This window comes from Hyperolius riggenbachi, chromosome 9, assembly GCF_040937935.1.
Source record: "Hyperolius riggenbachi isolate aHypRig1 chromosome 9, aHypRig1.pri, whole genome shotgun sequence".
NCBI classification, from domain to species: domain Eukaryota; kingdom Metazoa; phylum Chordata; class Amphibia; order Anura; family Hyperoliidae; genus Hyperolius; species Hyperolius riggenbachi.
The window spans coordinates 221,616,635-221,637,838 of NC_090654.1; the positions used below are offsets into that span (position 1 = coordinate 221,616,635).

Here is a 21,204-nt window from a genome sequence, read left to right on the forward strand (position 1 = left end):
TTTGCCTATAATTTACTTCAAAACTACTCAGGACGGTGTTCCCGTCACATCACTCAACCTGATGGCTCAACCTCGGACTTCAGAAGCCCTCTCTAAGCTGCAAAAGTTCCGTCACGAAGATCAAGATGGTGCCGGGACACCTTCCTTACCTCCCTCGGATGATGAATCCTCCACAGCGCCTAAAGCACAAAGACCTACGCTGACACAAGTCTTGGAGGCAGTCACAGCGTGTCAAGCTAGCCTTACCCAAATTACCTCCACTCTCGACTCCGTGAAGTTGGATGTCACTTTCCTCCAGCAAGACCTCCGGAATTTGAAAGGCCGTGTCAGCTGTGAAAGGGCGGGTCAGCTCTCTCTCTCTCGAGGACTCGGTGAGACCACTACATATAGAAATGGGCGCTTCTCAAAAAGGCCTGAAAACCTTGACTGATCGTCAAGAAGATCAGGAAAACAGGCAACGCCGACCGAATATAAGAATAGTTAGGCTCCCGGAATGGACTCCGAGAAGTTCACCGAAACTCTACTTTTGGATTTATTTGGTGGGTCCACCTTTTCTAAAGTTTTCCTAGTAGAAAGAGCCCACAGAATAGGGGCCAAAATCCCGGCCCCCAGAGCACCACCACGTACTTTTATATTTAAAATGCTGAATTACAGAGATCGTGACGCAGTTTTAAAAGCGGCTCGCGCCAAAAGCTCCATCTCGTATGAAAATACAGTGATATCCTTCTACCCCGATTACACAATGGAAGTCCAGAAGCTTAGTGCTAAATTCACGGAGGCTAAAAAGAAGTTACACGCTTTACAGTTACCTAATGCTATGTTATACCCGGCAAAGCTCCATATACAAGTGGATGGGAAAGCTATATTCTTCACAGAACCCTCAGAAGTCTTCACTTGGCTGGATTCTAGACCACGAGCCACCTCTAATGCGTCACCACCTCGTTGAAAAATTTTCTACATTATGCTTTCCCCTTCTTTTTGTTTTTTTTCTATTTTTCCTAGTTTTTTTTAACTAAGGGTTATCTTTTTCAGTATAAATTGGGCCCAACCACTCCTCCTTTTGATACTGCTATAGGGCGCTGTCCTGGCCGTTTGACATCTATACCTCAAGCTGGAATGTACAGGTACTTTGATAACTCCTGCTACTAGATGTGATGCCTATAACTCGCTCTTTCACTGTTCCTACCATGACCATGGCAATAGAACTTTTTTTCCTGGGTATTTGCTGCACTGTTCAATGTATGGGAATCGCGGGCAATCTGCTCGCGTCTGTTCTTTTTTACTCCGCTGCAGAAATATAATTAGTTCCTGTATCAACATCCAGAAACTGAACTTGCACATACAGGACGATGTATGAACACTTGCTCTTAGCCGGGGCAGGTGATCGCTGCCATACATAACCAGGCTATAGAGTAATCCCCTGGCCACTCACTACTTACTGTTCCAAATGAAGGTGTACGCATACTTTGTTCATATCTAATATTACTCGATATGCCTTAAAACGTACTAATATGCTGTATCACCATCTTTGTGACCAAACACTTCTAAATAAGGGTATTTCTGAACTGTCCGGTACATACCTCTGCTCAACTCTACATAATGCCATCGAGTTTTAATTTCTCTAAACGCTATTTAGTTTAAGATTAAGTCCTCTAGCTTAAATTTCCAGACACCCCCTTTCTTTCAAAAAAGGACTCATCTTGATATGTCTCCCCCACACATGCTGTTGTTTTATAAGACGGTTTGTCTCAGTGGTGTCCAACCACCCCCCGCTAAACACAGTTACACATCCCTTTTCTACAGTTCTTGCACTGTGACTAAACACATTCACTAGGCTGTTAGCCTGGATGCGTTGATGATATTTTGCTGTTAAACTGTTTGGGTTAAGGTCCCTTAAGCCGTTTGCTTTGGGACAGGGTGTTTTGTTTCAATCTGGGTTTTTTGTTATTTTTTTTGTTATTATTTTCACATGTCAATCTTCAATCAAGAGTGCACTTGGTATATTTACAAAACTACCGCTTGTCCTATAGATGATCCCAGCATGAATATGCATATGTACTACCAGTTATGTTCTATCATCCCACCAGTAGATGGCAGTGTCTGATAGAGAATTTAAAATTATTTGTTGGAATGTTCGGGGTGAAAGGACTCCTTTAAGCACTCCTTAATTATTAATCACATGCACAAGCAAAAACCTGATATCCTAATACTACTGGAAACACACATTAATGGTGACAAGGTCAGGGCACTGGAGCGTGGCTGGGTAGGAAAAGCGTACCACTCAACACACTCCCAATATACATGGAGTCTTGTCAAAGGAAATAACTTACACGATGAGACCTCTTCAATAGTTGCCAAAAACAGGGAAATCTTAATTTACTCAGCTGAGGACTTTTTCACGTGCCAGCATACAGAAACCAGTTCTAACACAGCTTTGCTCAGCAGGGAAAAAGTGATTTCTCCCCCCTGTGCTTCATCTTTTAAACCCTAGTTAATATGTTAAATATTTCTCCCTCCGGGCAGTCTGTTCTGGTATGAGTCCAATCAGTTTTCATGTCAAGATGACTTAGACCTCCTTTATGGGCAGGATCACCTCTGTCCTTCAGAAGACTTCCTGTTCAGTTAACTTTCATGGAATGACGTCAGAAGTCAAAACAGATTCGTTTCTCCAAAGTGACCTCAAAGGACAGTCTCTGCCCTCAGAATCTGGTTCAAACTGCTTTCCCAAAGAATTCTTTCTTTGTGCCTTCTCGAACTGAAAGGAGGGGGAAGGGAGGTCGTTCTGAAATAGAAACACTACAAGGCAATAACTGTATTCTGAATACACATTAACTTTGGTTACATTGTGTAATTCCTAAAACAATACTATAATCATATTCTTAAAGTGTCACTCTAGCACACTGGTCTGATTACATTAATTTGGTTCTTATAGCCACGTGAGAATATAAAGAATATACATATGAATAATTATAAATCTTAACAAATTCCACAGTCTCAGTCCTGATCAACCGTTCTTTGCCCTTTCTTCCAATCAAAGTCAAAACGGATTCCATGGGAAGATATGTATTTATTCATGGCACCCTTGATGGTAAGCTGCTGAACATACTTGCTTTTTATGTCCCCCCACCATACTCCTCTATAACCCTTAAAGAAGCCCTTCAATTTACTATTTTGTTCCCACCATGCCCTAATGTGTGGACAGAAGACTTTAATTCAGTATGGAACCCGGCCCTTGACCCTTTGCTAGTCTTATTGCTGAATTATTACTATTGGATGTATGTAGGCTTTTATACCCCAACACGCTACAATACACCTGTTTCTCAACATCATATAATATTTTATCCAGATTAATCTATTATTTTGTTTCTGCAAATCTGCTACCTCTGGTGGGATCTGTTGGTTTTTTGCCCAGGATTGTATCAGATCATTGTCCTATATACATTTTGATAAGGCGGTATGACTCTCCTAAACAGTATGTTTGGAAATTTAATCCATTTTGGCTCTCCCTGTTTCCCTCTGAGGTTCGGTTGGTAGCCCAATTACAATCATACTTCTTTACTCATCGTGAAAAGGAAAATTATTCACTGTTATGGGATTGCTTCAAAGCATATCTCAGAGGTACACTTATTAGTGCAGTCTCTCATTACAAACGTGATACTAAAAGTAAAATACAAAAATTACAAACTCAGATTCCTATTCTGGAACAACCCTATGTTTCTAGCCCTTTGGGGGAAACAGGGAGCCTGGAAATCTGCACAAAAATCAACTTAGAGATATGTTAAAAGAAAAACTGCAGACCAAAAACTTTTTCCACAAACAGTCATTTCATGAGCAAGGGAAGCGCACAGGTACCATCCTGGCTAGGATGGCAAAAGACAGGTCCACTCCATCCACTATACCCCAAATACGTGACTCTTCAGGTAATTTACTGACTGGATCAACACTTATTAATGAACGTTTTGCTAACTACTTTAAAGATCTCTACACTGCCCAATCAGAGTTTGATAGACCAGAAGCCGAAATTTACCTCTCAGAAATTGACCTCCCTAGATTGTCCCCAGATGACAGAGAGATGCTGGCTGCCCAAATCACCTTGGAAGAGGTAAAGCTGGCTATACTCTCACTTCCAAATAAAAAAGCCCCAGGGCTTGATGGTATACCTGCAGAGGTCTATAAAAGATTTGCTGAGATTGTCACCCATCCATTATTCCAAACTCTGCAGCAATCCTTTGAGTTAGGCGAACTACCCCCCTCTATGCGTACTGCTTTAATTATTCTTATCCCAAAACCTAGCAAAGACCCTACTCTCTGCGATTCCTATCACCCCATTTCTCTACTTACGCACGATTTCAAAATTCTGGCCAAGATATTAGCAAATCGGTTAAGCCAAGTCATCCTAACTCTAATTAATATTGACCAAACTGGTTTTATGCCTGGGAAAAAAAACCTTGCTTAATATTAGAAGACTTTTTGCAAGCATCACACTCCAACGTAGGTCATCGTGTTATTGTATCCCTAGACGCGGCTAAAGCGTTTGATGCGGTAGAATGGCCCTTCTTAATAGCTACATTAACACACACAAGCAATAGAACACAGCAGTACATGCATCCAGCTACATTTAAAAGTGGTCAGCAGGTGCTCGTCAGCCACTCAGGATGCACTGTCATACACCCTTTACCTGCCATACCACATCTAGCAGTTGCTAGATGCGGTATGGCAGGTAAAGGGTGTATGACAGTGCATCCTGAGTGGCTGACGAGCACCTGCTGACCACTTTTAAATGTAGCTGGATGCATGTACTGCTGTGTTGTATTGCTTGTGTATGTTGAATTTAGCATTCAGTATGGAGGCAGTGTTGGTGGGTTTTCTGGATGTGAGAGGTCCAGGCCCACCTGCACTCCCCTCCAGGTATCACGTGTTGGCCTTGGGCTGCTAGATGTGGTATGGCAGGTAAAGGGTGTATGACAGTGCATCCTGAGTGGCTGACGAGCACCTGCTGACCACTTTTAAATGTAGCTGGATGCATGTACTGCTGTGTTGTATTGCTTGTGTATGTTGAATTTAGCATTCAGTATGGAGGCAGTGTTGGTGGGTTTTCTGGATGTGAGAGGTCCAGGCCCACCTGCACTCCCCTCCAGGTATCACGTGTTGGCCTTGGGCTGCTAGATGTGGTATGGCAGGTAAAGGGTGTATGACAGTGCATCCTGAGTGGCTGACGAGCACCTGCTAAACACTTTTAAATGTAGCTGGATGCATGTACTGCTGTTCTATAAAGAAAAACATCACTCAGAGATCAATCACGTTATAAATGCTGTGTTATTGTACAATCAATTAACCACATACAAACAACCCGATCCCTAAGTATTGCACAACCCTTACAAACACCCGGAGCGGTGGCCACCAGTCCAGCACTTCCCTAATTCCCCTGCAAGGCCATAGAACAAACTGTCCATACACTTCCAAAACTCTCCGACAGGGGAATTGACTTTATGTCACATTAACACTAATGATTGTCCAAATTCAATTCTTCCTCAGAGACACAAGTACTTGCAAGGATTAAATATGAACCAGTTCAACATGCAGGGCCCTTGCATATGCATGCGCTATATGGGAAAAAAACACAGGCTGTCGGCAGCTCACTCAGTCCTCCGGATTAGCAATAGAGATAAAACCTCTGGCACTGCCAGGCTCACCCAAATTCAGACCTCGCCCCAGTGCACTTGGGGGGTCCCTTGTACCAGCCACTCCAGTCCGCTTAGGGCAATCACCGCTCCATGACCTCCACTGCACGTGTATGACTCAAAGCGGGCGTCCCCGCAATTGAAAGTGCTTTCCGCACAGCATGTGCGGACACTTGCCGCTTGATTGCCCAACTCCCGTCCGCGTCCTCCGCTAGATGCGTGCTTGGGCTCACGGACAGAGGGCACAACTGTTTCCGCGGTCTGTGGGCTACGGTGGCCTGGAAGATACACAATTAGCCGACGCGTTTCATCAGATTCATCTGATTTTTTCAAGGCAGTAGTAAAAACAAAGCTCAATACTCCCTCTTGTGGGTGGTTTTATAGCAGTAGAAACAACTGGATCATAATGTTCATAATGAATATCAAGGGGAATGCTCCATGTCTCCATCTTGTGGGCATTTCAATTATTGTCTCCATTGTATCAATTTAGGACAAATCCTTTGCCTTTCAAAAATAAAACAATTAGATACACCTCAATAAGCAAAATAACCCCAATTTATGCTGCTATTCTTATGACCATGATCCTTAATAATCTGCCTTACTTTCGCCCACAGGGATATTTTAACAAACTCTGTTATGCTTACTGTGTATTGTACATTTGGTTTCATCACTCGTGGGGGGAGAGGACCCAGGGGACTACCAATAGGAAAAGCATTCAGGGAGGGCCGGGACACGCTTTTTAAAGAAAGACTCCTAAATTGAAGTCTACATTTAGGCCCCATGGAACACGTGAATTGCATTTATATATCCACATGCATTCCTTTTGCAATAAAATTCTATCAAAGTCTCCCCTTCTAGGGCTGATATTTAACTTGTAAATACCTCTAAATCTTAGACCCTTAGGGTCACTCTCATGGTATTCCAAAAAAATGTTGGGCTACAGCACTATCAGTATTTTTTATGTGTTCACCAATGCGTGTCCCTACGTCCCTTCCTGTCTTTCCTATATAAATCTTATTGCACGGGCATATCAATTGGTAAATCACCCTTGTCGTGGCGCACGATATATAATCTCTGATCTTAAAGTCAACTGTATTTTCACTGTCGTGGAAGGTATCCCCCTCCAAAACAAATCTACAATGTCTACAATTCTGGCATTTGAACATCCCCTTTCTCTTTCTTAGGAGTTCTTTTTTTCTTTGGAATTCACTTCTGGTGACCAAATCACCAATATTACTGCTGCGTCTTGCCGTCACGTGGGGTGCCATCCCCACTATCTGGCATGTACTGCTGTGTTCTATTGCTTGTGTGTGTTGAATTTAGCATTCAGTATGGAGGCAGTGTTGGTGGGTTTTCTGGATGTGAGAGGTTCAGAGCCTGGGTGTGAGAGGTCCAGGCCCACCTGCACTCCCCTCCAGGTATCACGTGCTGGCCTTGGGGCCCCGGCCAGTGAGAGAGGTCTGGGGCCCCTGGCCATCGTGTGAACCAATCGTGTGTTTTTAATAGCTACATTAGCTAGATTTGGATTTGGCGACAATTTCATCAAATGGGTTCAAATACTTTACACCAAACTGATGGCAAAAGTCTGTACAAACTCTTCCCTTTCACCCTCCATCTCAATTAACCGGGGTACTAGGCAGGTGTGTCCACTCTCCCCGTTACTCTATGCTCTCTCAGCTGAACCACTAGCATGTAAAATTAGAACTGAATCTCAAATCACTGGCCTTTGTGTTGGTGGTATTGAGGAGAAGATCAGTCAATACGCTGACAATACTATATTATATCAAGCTGACCCACACACTTCCCTTGCTAGAGCCTTTGATCTCATTAGTGAGATGGGCCTCCATTCGGGTCTCTCCGTGAACTGGGGGAAATTGACTATTATGGGACTAGACAACCCTGAAGTTACCTCAACCAATTTTCCCTGCCCACTGCAAATTGTGACCAAATTTAAATATTTAGGTATCTTTGTTACAGCTAACACTGCACAGTACTATACAAATAATGTACTCCCGTTATTACCTTTGGTCCAAACCAAAATCTCTTCATGGACTAAATTACCCCTATCGGTGGTTGATCGTGTTAACCTCATTAAGATGGTTCTTTTCCCTAACATTGTATATATCTTACACAACTCCCGAGTTTATATCGTGATGAACTTCTTCAGGAAACTTAAATCCTTATTAATATCCCTTATATGGGCTAAATCCCGCTCCAAACTTAATTATAAGACACTGCAATGTCCCACTGCCTCAGGTGGTCTAGCTCTTCCTGCTATGCATTACTTCACAGCTCAGCTTGAACACCTTTCGCACTGGTTTATCACCAACTCTTCCCAATCTCCTGAATTACTAGGCCACTCTGATCTAGATAAGTCAAATAATTTACCCTTTGCTCTTCTTAAAGGTACCCTACTCTTTAAGTTACCCAACAACACCATTTTAAAACAGGCAACTTTGATTTGGCGAGCAGTCAATAAGATCTTTCCTAAATTTTCTCTAGAATACCACGTAAAAGGGAAAGAGGCGCCCTGATGTAATAAAAGCATCTAAAATCAGCTTTAAATCGAAAAGTGATATGTGGTAGCTTACCTCAATGACGAAACCTCTGTAGTTAATACAAGGGATTTTTATTAGCACAGGCAACGCGTTTCGTGGGTCTCAGCCCGCTTCATCAGGCCAGTAAAAGTGCCAAATAGAAAAGATCATCTAGCATAGGGAGCCTCTAGAGGGGAGGTGGCAGACCACCAGTGCAGTCCCCACAGTGGACTCTGTCCCCCTTTTTCCACTAATAGAGCGGCCATCCTTCCGGTTCTGGCTAGGACCACCCCGAGTGGAGTCGGGTTTATTGTCTCCACCTGCTTCCTGGGGTTGGTTGCCCCCAGCAACCTCCCTTTGTGAGTAGTGCTTTTAATTTATTTTCTTTTATTGTGGTCATTGACATATTGCACTACTGGGCTCCCGTTTTTTGTCTCCTGTGACATTTTCTACAGGGTGTTCATCCACCCCTACTACAATTGTCTAGAATACCACACCCCTCTTTGGCATAATCCTTCTCTCCCTGAATTAGCAAAACTTGAGAACACTAATATGTGGTCTGACAAAGGTATTATATATTTGGGTCAAATACTATGCACTTCCAGTGTCCTCCCCTTCTCTACCTTACAAAATCAATTTTCATTGTTACCCATTCACCACTTTATGTATATTCAGTTGTGTCATGCTCTGCAGGCTCAATTTCCAAATGGTCTACCCCTAACCAGAGTTTCTCTGATTATGGAAGAGTTAAAAGATGGCCCTCGCAAACATCACATCGGTTTGATATACCAGATTTTATTAGAACCGCATACCACACCTATAATAGAAAAAGCTATGGCAAAATGGACTGACCTTGGAGTGCAACTTGATGAGGAAGAATGGAACGACTGTGTGTCCTCCCCTAAACGGGTCTCTCCCTACCTGAAAGACAGGCTTACGCAATTATACACCCTAAACCAGAGCTATCTTACTCCTGCCCGCATTACCAGGTACTCCCCCTCTGCTTCTAAATTCTGCCCTTAATGTCTAGCTCTTAATCCATCCTTCTTGCACCTTATTTGGCAATGTCCCCCAGTCGCTGACTTTTAGAAACAGGTCACTGACTTCCTGCATGATTTGATGGGATCCCCTGTTTCCCATATAAAAAATCTCTTAGATGAAGATAATCCCAAATTTGATAAAGTCTTACTAACCGAAACGTTATTTGTGGCCAAACAATGTGTTACCTTTAGATGGCTGTCTCCCATTCCTCCTTCATTAGAAACCTGGAAAACCAAAGTCAAACAATCTCTTCCTTATAAAAAATTAATGTACGCCCACCAAAACTGTCCGGGCAAGTTTAATAAAGTCTGGGATCGTTGGATAGACAGATGTATGTCCTAATTTGTATAAGCATGTTACCCTCTTACCCTCTCCACTAGGATGCGACATGCTATACCTGATTTTACTGAATGTTACAAGCTACTACCTGAATACTCATTGTATACTGATGTAACCGTTTAAATATTTGTATTGTACTGTTTTGTAAATCCCAATAAACACTTTTGATTGAAAAAGAAAATTGCCAGATTTGCTATGGATCATTCTCCACAATGTTGGAGACAATGTAACTCTTTAGTATTTATTGTGGTAATCTCCCTTAATTCAACCTTTATGATCTAAAATATTTGAGATTATTAGTAAAAATTGTCTCACATGAATAAGTCCTAATCCTGCTATGGCTTTTTTACACATTGAGTTACAGTCACTCATAAGAGATAAAATAAAATTATTGTTACTCATATTTTATATGAAACAAGAAATATTATTTATAATTGGAGATTGACAGATATCCTATCTATGTCTTAAATACGTACTTTATTGGAAGTAAATTTGAAATATGAAAATATGAAAATATCCTTCATAATAGATCTCTTCCAGAAAGAACAATTGATATTAGCTATCCTCAGTATATGTCTGTTTTCTTTATCATTATTTAGTCATTTATTTATTTACTTTTATTTATTTTTTTGACCCTGGGTACTTTATTATTTTTGGTATATCTCTACTACCTATTCAAATTTTAGTTCTGTCTCACCGTTATAGTAAGAGTAAACTTATTTTTTTGTCACGTAGAAAGCTCTTCACAGACTTTTATGTTAATGTAATAATTTTTTACATTTCTTGATAATTATGTTTATGTTTCAAGGATATGATTGATTGCACAATTTAAAGGGACTCCGAGCACCTCTCATGGGCATGCCTTTAAGACTCCGACCAGTATTGCAAAGTACTTAAAGATGCATACCGTTCTGTAGCTTGTGCTCTCCTCTTACATTTGATGCCTGAATCGCCATTTTACACCAAATCGTTTTCATTCGATTTCAGTTTTAAAATCGTGGCTGCCATCTTGGCTATGTTATAACTTCCGGGTCACCACTGTCTTCTCTGTTAGAGAAGTGCATCACTGAATGAAGCAGGAAGAGGAAGTGACATGCATGGCCATTGCAAGAGGCTCCTCCAGAGGGTTCATAGCATGACTTTGTTGGAAGTCGTCTGTCTTAACCTCCCTGCCGTTATAAAAAATTGCTGCGCACGGCAGGGAGGGTGTTTTTTGGCATTATTTTTTTTTTTTAGCATGTAGCTAGCCTAGCGCTAGCTACATGCTTCCCCCCTCCCTGCGGCGTCCCCCCGAATGCGCCGATCGCCGCCGGCGCATATACCCATCTGGAAATCCCGTTCTGAACGGTATTTCCAGGAGGGCTTCCCCCGTCGCCATGGCGACGGGTGCGATGACGTCACCGACTTAATCGACGTCGTGACGTCAGAGGGAGTCCCAAACCACCCCTCGACGCTGCCTGGCACTGATTGGCCAGGCAGCGCACGGGTCTCGGGGGGGGGGGCACCCTCTGATGCGGCGGGTTGCGGCGAATCGGCGCGGAGCGGCGGCGATCGTAAGTTACACGCAGCTAGCAAAGTGCTAGCTGCGTGTAACAAAAAAAAAATTATGCAAATCGTCCCAGCAGGGCCTGAGGAATCCTCCGCGGCAGGTTACCCCGAGCTGAGCTCGGGATAACCGGCAGGGAGGTTAAAGGAATGCCTATGAGAGGTGCTCAGAGTCCCTTTAATATTAGTCAGTTGTATTAAGTTATGATTCAAGAAGACATACAAGTGCTCCTCATTGCACACAAAATAGATGTTCCAATATCTCTCCAGGTATCCACTAAGGTGATAACACTGCTGGGTCCTTGTCATAGGGACCCACAAACAATGTAAGTTAATGTTACTATTCTTGTGATACTATGTTTTTAGATGGACTTTAGGACTAATATTAAAAGTTATCATTACAGAGTTATTTGCTCTCTGTCTTAACTTTTTCTCTGGAGACGGACACCTGTTTAATGAGCACTGGGGCCTGCAGGAGTGCTTTATGTGACCACCTGATACCTTTGGGAGAGCACTGAGGCTAAAAGGATATTGTTTTAAGTTATGTCAAAATTTTTGACTTAATTGTGACTGACTATTGTTTGTTAATACTTGTAGAAAATTAATACAAATTACTTGGAAAAAACATGAAAACTAAACAAAATAATAATAATATTGTAATTGAAGATTAAGTGCTCCATCAACCCTTCCATCTCTGATTCAATGTACTAACGTCTACCTAGCAAAAACTAGGCAGGTGAAAAAATCTCAAAAAATGGTCCATATGCAATTAACTTTTTCTCCTGAGATATCTACTTGGAGATCATTTTCATGTTCTCTTTAAAAAAATCTGGCATTTTACAATTGAAAAAGTACCCAAAAGTTGCTGAAAAGGTATTATCAAAATTATTTTGAGTATTTTCTTGCTTGCTGGTGGTTTAAAATATGATAAGGTATGGATATATCATATATGGATATATCACCTAGGAGAAAACTCAGGTGATAAAGTGAATTGCATATGGGTCAGTCTAATATTTTTACCATTATCATGAAAATTGTACAATTTGAAAGTATATATAAGCATATACAAATAAGAAGTACATTTCTCCCAGAGTAAAATGTGCTATAAATGACTTTTCTCATATGTTGCTGTGACTTACAGTAAGTAGTAGAAATCTTTGAGGTTGGAGGACCGTATATGGTCACCTATTGCGATTGTGGATTATAATCACCAGTGACTATCTCCCTACGTACACACCAAATGGAAGAAGAAAGTGCGGTTGAGATTACAATACCTACCAGCACATTCACCTACACAGATGAGGACTTAACCCATATCCTAACACAGGTGGGTTCAGTACCTGCAGAATTTGAGCAACCAGCTGGAGCAGAGAGTGATTTGCAGAGGCTGTTTGACTTGTGTGGTTCGATCATGAAAGGTGATCGAATTGCACATCCACATAGCGGTCAATCGATTAGCATCCAGGCGCATTACACTTGCAACAGTGAATTTGCCGTATATGATCCATAAACACACACTGCGGTAGAGCTGCACTTTTTCGAATGCAGACATAGCGCGATGCAATTGCGGTGGTCTGTGGTGGATCATGTACCAATCCCGAGAAGAGGAATAAATAGAAACACTCTATTATTAAGAAAAGAGGCGAGATGGATTCATAAGTTGCAGTGTGCTGAATCTGGAGGAATGAATGAGAATATGAGCTTTTAATGCTTTTTCTAATATGTCTCTTTCTCCACTTCTCTTCCAGAATTATGATGGTGAACCACAGGGGACAAGCCCCGGAAGCCAGGTGAGAATATCCCTGGAAGGTGGTTTGGAGAAAGGGTCACCTATTGCAGTTGAGGTAGTAGAAATCTGACAGAACCAACAGGTTTTGGACCAGCTCATCTTCTCAGGGGGATTCAATGTGTTTACATGTATTGTAAATTTTACACTTTTTAGTGATAGAGGTCCTTTAAATTTTAATTCAATAAAAATCTTGACCCTATTAATGTTTTTTGACGATGCTTCACATTTCATGTGTTATTCTCTCACTCTAGTCCTTGTTTTATGACCCCTGTTGCTATCATAACATACGTGCTGGCAACACCAGGTGGAGAAGGTGAACACACATATAAAGCTTCAGCCATGATAACAAATGGATCTCAATGGTGGTCTACATCGCCTAGTCTTCCCATTCCGCACTAATGAAAGTAGAGGAGGAAGGCACCAGCTGAGCCCCCATTCGGCAGAACACCAGTGCCAGATGGAAAGCTTAATGAAGAATATACTGTAATTGTGACTGCATACAAGTAAAGACACTGTAGGTGACCTACCAGGGGTTGCCTTGTCACTGTTATGAGAAGATTTCAGTATAACTGGTGTTGGCTGGCCAAAATGCTGCTTTAGTTTAGCACTATATAAAACTTCCTCACCTCTACTAGCATTTACATTTAAGACCCGGGACCTTACACAGTACCTGCAGTGTCTCAGTTCTGTAAAATAGTTCACCTGTTTGGGACCCAACTCATTTACCATTTGCGTGAATGTTACACTGCAGTCTGATAATCTTCTTCAGGGCAACTGAGGCCAGATGAGATGCTAAATCCTCACACACTTAAGAGTTATTGAGACTTGCATTCCTCTCTGTGAATTCACTTTTCACACTATCCTATTCTTAAATTAAGGACTCAATCCTAAAGTGAAGGATTGCGAAAAGTCATTTAGTGAATATTGTATGATTTACCACTAAGGTGATAACAAAAAAAGAGACAGGAGAAAAGCTGTGTGAATTGACACCAATACTTTGAACTTAAAACCTTTATTATTTCAAATTATTATTGATTATTTCTAATCCATCCAGTCTTTCCCTAATGTTTGTGACACAGACTGTAAAGATGGTAGTGTCCACATTGGATGGAAGTTACTCATATCATGCAGATGCAGAAAACAACTAATCAGACCTCTTGCTTTTCCTGACTGATTACTCAAGCAAAACAGCAGATTACTGGGCGGTCTGTAATGAAGCACAGGGTAAAGATTCCAAGCTAGAAAAATGGTGCAGATAGTGCTTCCAGTTGGTTTTGGAAATTGATAGCTGTAAGGAAATTAATAAACATCTTAACTGATTTACAATCGGTTTCAGAATAGTTTTAGAAGCTTAATTTTAGATGAATGTAAAAAAGCCTATCTTGCTTTTGTATAAAGCTGATATAGGGATGTTAATGTGCAGATGAGTGTTTAGCTCAGTATCTCTTTGAATTGACATTTCTCACCCTTGTTGGTATAAAGACCACAGGTGTCCTATCACTATTTCATTCCCTCCTCTTAAAGGACCACTGTCGCAAAAATCTTTAAAATTTAAAATATATGTAAATATATACAGATAAGAAGTATATTTCTTCCAGAGTAAAATGAGTCATAAATTTATTTTCTCCTATGTTGCTGTCACTTACAGTAAGTAGAAGAATCTGACAGAACCGACAGGTTTTGGAATAGTCCATCTCCTCATGTGCGATTCTCAGGGATTAATTTTTTTTAATTTTCAAAGCACTTAGTAAATGGCAGTTGCTCTGTCCAACTGCCAAAAAAGTGTGCAGCGAGCAGGAAGGCTGGCCAGCATATTTTTGTAAATCTTTTTCAAGGAGTGTCTTTCTCCTATATAATAATAGGCAACTGTCCTTGCATACAGGAGGGACATTTGTCTCTGTGTAGCTGGGTCCATGCTTTTTGCTACTGTGAACCCAGCCTCACACAGACAGGAGGACAGGGAAGCAGCCAGGTGGGCGTGTGAGTGGGCGGCTGGGTGTGCGGCCGGTGCGCGCACGTGTCCCCTGCGTGTGCGCAGTACATGCGGCGGCAGCGAAAAACTGAGACCCTAGAGCCCATTTTTAAACGGCTTGAGTCTGCTAGTATGGAATAAAAGCCTTGCTGAGATTCCTCTATGGAGAGATGGACTAGTCCAAAACTTGTCGGTAATGTCAGATTTCTACTACCTACTGTAAGTGACAGCAACATAGGGGAGAAGTAATTTATGGCTCATTTTACTTTGGAAGAAACGTGCTTCTTATTTGTATGTGTTTACATGCATTTTAAATTTTAAGATTTTCGTGTGGTCCTTTAACCACTTTAACCACTTTAAAGTGAACCTTTTTAGCACTCAGGACATTTCTATAGCACATGAAAAATGCATGCCAACAATCTGTTTTATTATTAAAATAAACTTGTATTTTACCTTGTATTTTACAATCAAAGGAGTTTTAATAGGCTGTTTCAGCAGCCTGACGCACTGGCGAACTGAGGGGGCTATTCCGGGTGTCTGGAACCTCCCCCCTGCACTGAGCTGTGTATTCAGCCAGGGAAGCCCGCATAATATAAACAGCCTCATTCTCCCTCCCTTCTTACTTCTGGTGCTTCCCTCCAGCTAATAGAATGAGAGAGGCAGCCCAGCTTCCCTCACAAGAAGATGCAGCCTGCAGTGTGAGAATGTTGATTATGGAGTCCTGGACTCTCCACAGCACAGAAGTGTCAGACATGATGAAATTAGAGTGCAGGCAAGCTGGTAAATATGCACAGCATGATGCAGAGCTTGCCTGGACTCAGGGTCTGTGGGCAAACATCTGTCTGGTCTCTCCCCATTGTTATAATGACTGCATGTGTGGATAAGGTGTGGATAACAAGCTGAAAAGTTTTTGACAGTCCCTAGACTCCAGGAGGGCTTCTTTCTGACTTGTGTGAGAGACTGACAGGGACAGGAGTCCAATTACAGGCAAGTAGCCTGTGTGATGTGGGACTGCAATACAGATAAGTTCTCTGCTCCATCTCAGGCTATTCTCAATTTATCCACTCCTCTCTCTGGGCTAGTGCAACGCCAAAATGACAATAGCAATCGCTAGCAATTTGTGAGTGTGATTTTGTGAAGTGATTTTCAGAGCGATTTTTGAATGAATTGCTCAAAAACATGCTACATGCAGTATACCTGCGATTTTGAAAAAAATCACAACGCTGCTGTGGGAACACCCACATAGGGTAACATTAGCCAAGCGCTTTTCAAATCACTGTTGATTTGAAAAACGCTCAGAAGCACTCTTGGTGTGCACCAGCCTCCCTCATTCACCTTTGTTTCCCTCTTCCCCTAGTGCTGGCTGGCTGTGTGTTCTTGTCATACAGGAAAGCTAAATAAAAGTGCAATCCTGGTGAGGCAAAATATTATTATTTAGTATTTATATAGCGCCGCCATCTTCCGCAGATGCATATATCCCTGCATCATATGGGTATCGCTTGCGCTATGTGAAACTATGTAGCATATTCCACTGAATTGTCCAAACTAAGTCTATCTCCTGTTCCTCTCTTGGGGAGTTGTTCCAGCGCTGTCCCCCGTTCACATTTGCTGCTACCAGAAGCCCTCAGAAACACTTGTGTCCTTAAGTACTTCCAAAGATAGGCAGCTCCGTAATACGCCAGCGCACTTTTGTGCATGGGCAGTATGGAGCCACCTGTATTCGGAAGCACTCGGGGACATACGTGCTTCTGGACCTTTCAGGAACCCCCCCCCCCTTAAAAATCCTGCGTTTGCCCCTGTGATCGTCCGCAGAAATCTCAGGAAGCTAATTGTTTTATTGAGCCAATTACCCAGAAGAAAACAATCTCTTTTCAACAACAAAGGGGGTGGGTAATTAGGACTGTTTCTTTAAAAACATTGTCTGTTTCAAACAGTCCTAATTATCCACCCCTTTGTTGTTGAAAAGAGATTGTTTTCTTCTGGGTAATTGGCTCAATAAAACAATTAGCTTCCTGAGATTTCTGCGGACGGTCAGGCTGCTGAAACAGCCTATTAAAACTCCTTTGTGTAATGATTGTGGAATTCTCTCTGTGATCAGCGCACAGGACGTGCGCTGACACTGCGGAAATCCCCCACAAGCGTATCATTTGAGGGAACCCCTCAAAAGGTGCAACGCACCTGTAGAGGGAAATTCCTGTCGGCAGGTGAGCTGTGGAGTGCAGAGGAACAGCTCCTCTGCCCTGCCACAGAAGCCAGACAGGAATTGTACGAAGGGAAGAAACGCAGGGCAAGATAGCCCTGAAAGAGAGAGATCAAAGCGACAGAAGGTATGTGTGTCCACCAATCTAGTCGCCACCCTGCGACAATGAACACACAACCATGAAGATCAGGTGAGAAGGCAATTGCCAGAGATGGCGATTGCTAACAGCGACACAAGACCGAATAAGCACAGATGAGGAATGTATGTATGTTCACCAATCTAGCCGCCAACCTGTGACGGTGGACACACAACAGAGGAAACCAAGTGAGAACGCAATCGCAAGAGAAGCGATTGTGAAAGAGAATGAGCACAGGGACAGAATGTATGTATGTGCACCAATCTAGTCACCAACCCGCGACGGTGCACACACAACAGCAGAAACAAAGTAAGAACGCAATCGCGAGAGAGGCGATTGCCAGAGGTGACACAAGGTTTAAGCAAGACAGGGGACGAGAGTAGCAAAGGCACAGCAAATCATACAATGAGAAGATAAGGAAAATAACAAACACTAACTAAACGCGAACACCGCACTCATTCGCAACAGCGACCGCGTTTACCGCGCGGTCTCCGCGTGTTAAGCACAACAGAGACAAGCACGCCTAACTAACTACCGACAGACGAACACAAAACAAAGAACGCGAGCGCTTGCTTAACGGTTACCTCACCGAGCCTCCAGCAAGCGTTCGTATCAGACAAGACAGATACACGAAAACAGGAATAAGTGAGAGATACGATCCACTGCTCTTTCCGCCAGAGTGAGTGCGATCCAAGTATAAAAACAGAGCGAGCTGGATCCACTGCTCTTTCCGCCAGAGCAGGTGCGATCCAAGTACAGCAAGAGAGTTGGAGAGCAGAAGGATCCACAGCCGCTACCGCTAGAGGCTAGTGCGATCCAAGCACGATCGACAGATGAACAGAAGGGCCTACCAGTAACAACCGCTGCTCTGGTTAGTACCCCACAGATAGACAGAACAGGCAATACAAATAATACAATCCTGACTGCTCTAGCAAGGATGCCTAGTGCAGTCCCAGGAATTACTCTAAGCTAATCTTCAAACAATAAGCATGGCTGACACTCCAGGAGTGTTTCACAGGACAAACCGTTATGACCAGCGACGTACTGTGGAATCACATGGTATATATAGAGCAAGCCTACAAAGGATTTGGCTAGGCAATTTGCATGACAAATGTATGCAAATTCCTCAGCAGCAGCAAGCTGCAAAACTGACAAAAGGTCTCTCTTCCAGAGACCTGCAGAATACAGACCTGAACAGTGGTCAAAAAGCTGCCTGCCTGCGCAGGCAGCTGAGCGGTTCATTACACTTTGATTGTAAAATACAAGGTAAAATAGAAGTTTATTTTAACCGGTTCAGCCTAAATGGACGAGCAAGCTCGTCCAGGCAGCGGCAGCTAAAGCCTATCTGGACGAGAGTCCGCGTCCAGGCGCACTTCCGCGTGTGCGCGCGCATGGTCGCGTGGTGCGCGCGGTGCGCGCTCGTCCCCGACGGCTTACAAGCCGTGCTGTTTGGTGAAGAGGAGCCAGCGCTCCTCTGAGCCAATCAGAGCAAAGGAAGTAAAGAATTCACATAGTTACATCCAGTAACAATGTGAATTCTTAATAATGTTTGTAAATAACAGGTTTCCCTCTCTCTGTCTCTCAGCTCCTGTCACACAGATCAATCACTGTTCTGTGGTGACAGGAGCTGAGAGACAGACTGACAGATAAGCTGGTAGGAATTCCTTTTAATAAAATTTGCCCTCCATCCCTGAATTTTTAACCCCATACTGCCCAGAATCCCTGATTCTCCCTCTCCTTGGCCATTTATTACCTACTGATCTATTGATCACTGATCTATTGTGATCTTTTTCTTCCTATCTGTTACTACCTATACTCTACTCTCCTCCCCCCCCCCTCTTCTCTACTGTCTCCACCCCCCCTTTACACCCCCCCCCCCCCCCAAAAAAAAAAAAAAAAAAAAAAACTGTCACTTTAAAAAAAAAATCTTTCTATCTTTTTATATTTCTCATCTTTATCTATCCCTTTTTAAATGGCGAGGAGGCTCTATTCTGTGGAGGAGGCAGCCGCCATCCTCCAGCAGAGCAGCAGCGAGGATGAGTCAGGTAGTGATTGGCTCCCTCCGTCCGGCTCTGGTTCAGGATCTGAATCTTCAGAGTCCGAAGGGCCGCCATCACGCCGCTTGAGGAGGGACCCAAGTCCTGAGTCCGCTGATGAGGGACCATCAGGACTGTCCACAGCAGGGGGCTCCGTGGGCAACCCAGCATCGGGCTCCGTGGGCAACCCAGCATCGGGCTCCGTGGGCAACCCAGCAGAGGGCTCCGTGGGCAACCCAGCAGAGGGCTCCGTGGGCAACCCCGCTGCTGCTAGCAGCAGTGCGCCAGGGGGAGCTAGGCGCAGACAGGGTAGGCAGCCACAGGTACCTCGCAGGCAGGAGGTACCGCTTCATATGTTAAATGGCACCTGGGAACCCCCTAATTATGCTGCGCCCAACATCCCACCCTTCACAGCCACCGCTGGTGTGTCAGTGCCCATTGTCAATCAGGCACCAATTGACATTTTCCAGCTTTTTATGACAGAGGCAATGTGGGAGCATTTAGTAGAGCAAACTAATTTATTTGCTCTACAATTTTTAGCTGACCACCCCACTAACTATATCACCAGAAAATGGCACCCCACCAACGTGCCCGAAATGAAGGCCTATGTAGGCCTCACGCTCAGCATGAGCATCAACCCAAAGCCCCAGATAAAAATGTACTGGTCCAGGGACCTTTATCACAATGCACCCCTCTATCCAGCAATAATGCCCAGGCAGCGTTTTGAGCTGTTGTCAAAGTTTTTCCACCTGAATGACAACTCTCAAGATGTGGAACATACCAACCCTTCCCATGACAGACTGTTTAAGTTGAGACCCCTGTTGACCCACCTAAGTGCAGTGTTCATGGATGTATATACCCCACACCGGGAAATTGCTGTGGACGAATCCCTGGTACCGTTTCATGGGAGACTTTCCATGAAACAGTACATACCAAGCAAGAGGGCAAGATGTGGGGTGAAAATTTATAGGGCATGCGAGAGTGGCACTGGCTATACCTTCACTTTTAAAATCTATGAAGGCAAAGACTCCATTCTGCAGCCAGCTGGGTGCCCTGAGTACATTAGCACCAGTGGCAAAATAGTGGTGGACCTATTAAATCCACTTCTCCACCAAGGCTACCACGTCTACTTGGACAACTTTTATACAAGTGTGCCACTGTTTAAGTTCCTCTTCTCAGTCCAGACTGGCGCATGTGGGACGGTGAGAGCAAACCGTAAAGGCCTCCCCCCACAGGTAGTAAATAAAAAACTATGCAGAGGAGAGTCTTACGCACTCAGATCTGAAGAGCTCCTGGCAATAAAGTTCCACGACAAGCGGGAGGTGATGATGCTATCTACCATCCACACTGAGGCCACAGTTCTTGCCACATCCAGAACGGAACAGCGTACAAAGCCAGAGGCCATAGTCGCCTACAATAAAAATATGGGAGCAGTGGACTTATCAGACCAAGTCTTGGCGCCTTATTTATTAAGAAGAAGAAGGAAAGCATGGTACAAAAAAATAACATTCTTCTTGTTGCAGATGACCATGCACAATGCATTTGTGGTCTATCTAAAAACAGCCACAACACCAACAAGCCAACAGATGACCTTTCTTGACTTCCAGATACAAGTCCACAAGTCCCTAATGTATTCCCCTGGCTAAATTGCACAACAGGATCCTATCCATTTGGAGAACTCAATTAGACTGAGGGAGAGACATTTCCCTGAACTAATTCCCCCCAATGAAGTGAAAAAAGCCCCCCTGAGAAGATGCAGAGTGTGTGTGAAACACAAGAGACGGTGTGAGTCACGGTATTTTTGCCCAGATTGCCCGTCAGCCCCTGCACTGTGTGTTATCAAGTGCTTTAGGGCATACCACACACTTGCAGATTACTAATTTCTTTTTTTTCCTTTTTTTTGTGTTTTTTTTCTTTTTTTTGTGTTT

General features: G+C 43.3%; 1 protein-coding gene across 1 annotated transcript; it reads left to right on the top strand.

Annotated features, from left to right (window-relative positions):
* The first annotated feature begins 3,865 nt into the window (after positions 1–3,865).
* LOC137533594 (piggyBac transposable element-derived protein 4-like) lies at positions 3,866–20,922 on the top strand. The gene is made up of 4 exons (XM_068254947.1): positions 3,866–4,102; positions 12,892–12,933; positions 17,003–17,108; positions 19,817–20,922. Exons 1-4 carry the CDS (start codon positions 3,866–3,868, stop codon positions 20,920–20,922), a joined length of 1,491 nt encoding a protein of 496 aa, XP_068111048.1.
* The last annotated feature ends 282 nt before the right edge of the window (positions 20,923–21,204 follow it).

Bases quoted from the DNA above. Each gene is read 5' to 3' on its own strand.
- LOC137533594 (XM_068254947.1), top strand. From the start codon at position 3,866: ATGGCAAAAGACAGGTCCACTCCATCCACTATACCCCAAATACGTGAC. The intron at 4,103-12,891 runs GTAAAGCTGGCT...CTTCTCTTCCAG, and splicing joins CCCAAATCACCTTGGAAGAG to AATTATGATGGTGAACCACA. The intron at 12,934-17,002 runs GTGAGAATATCC...CTCTGTGATCAG, and splicing joins GGACAAGCCCCGGAAGCCAG to CGCACAGGACGTGCGCTGAC.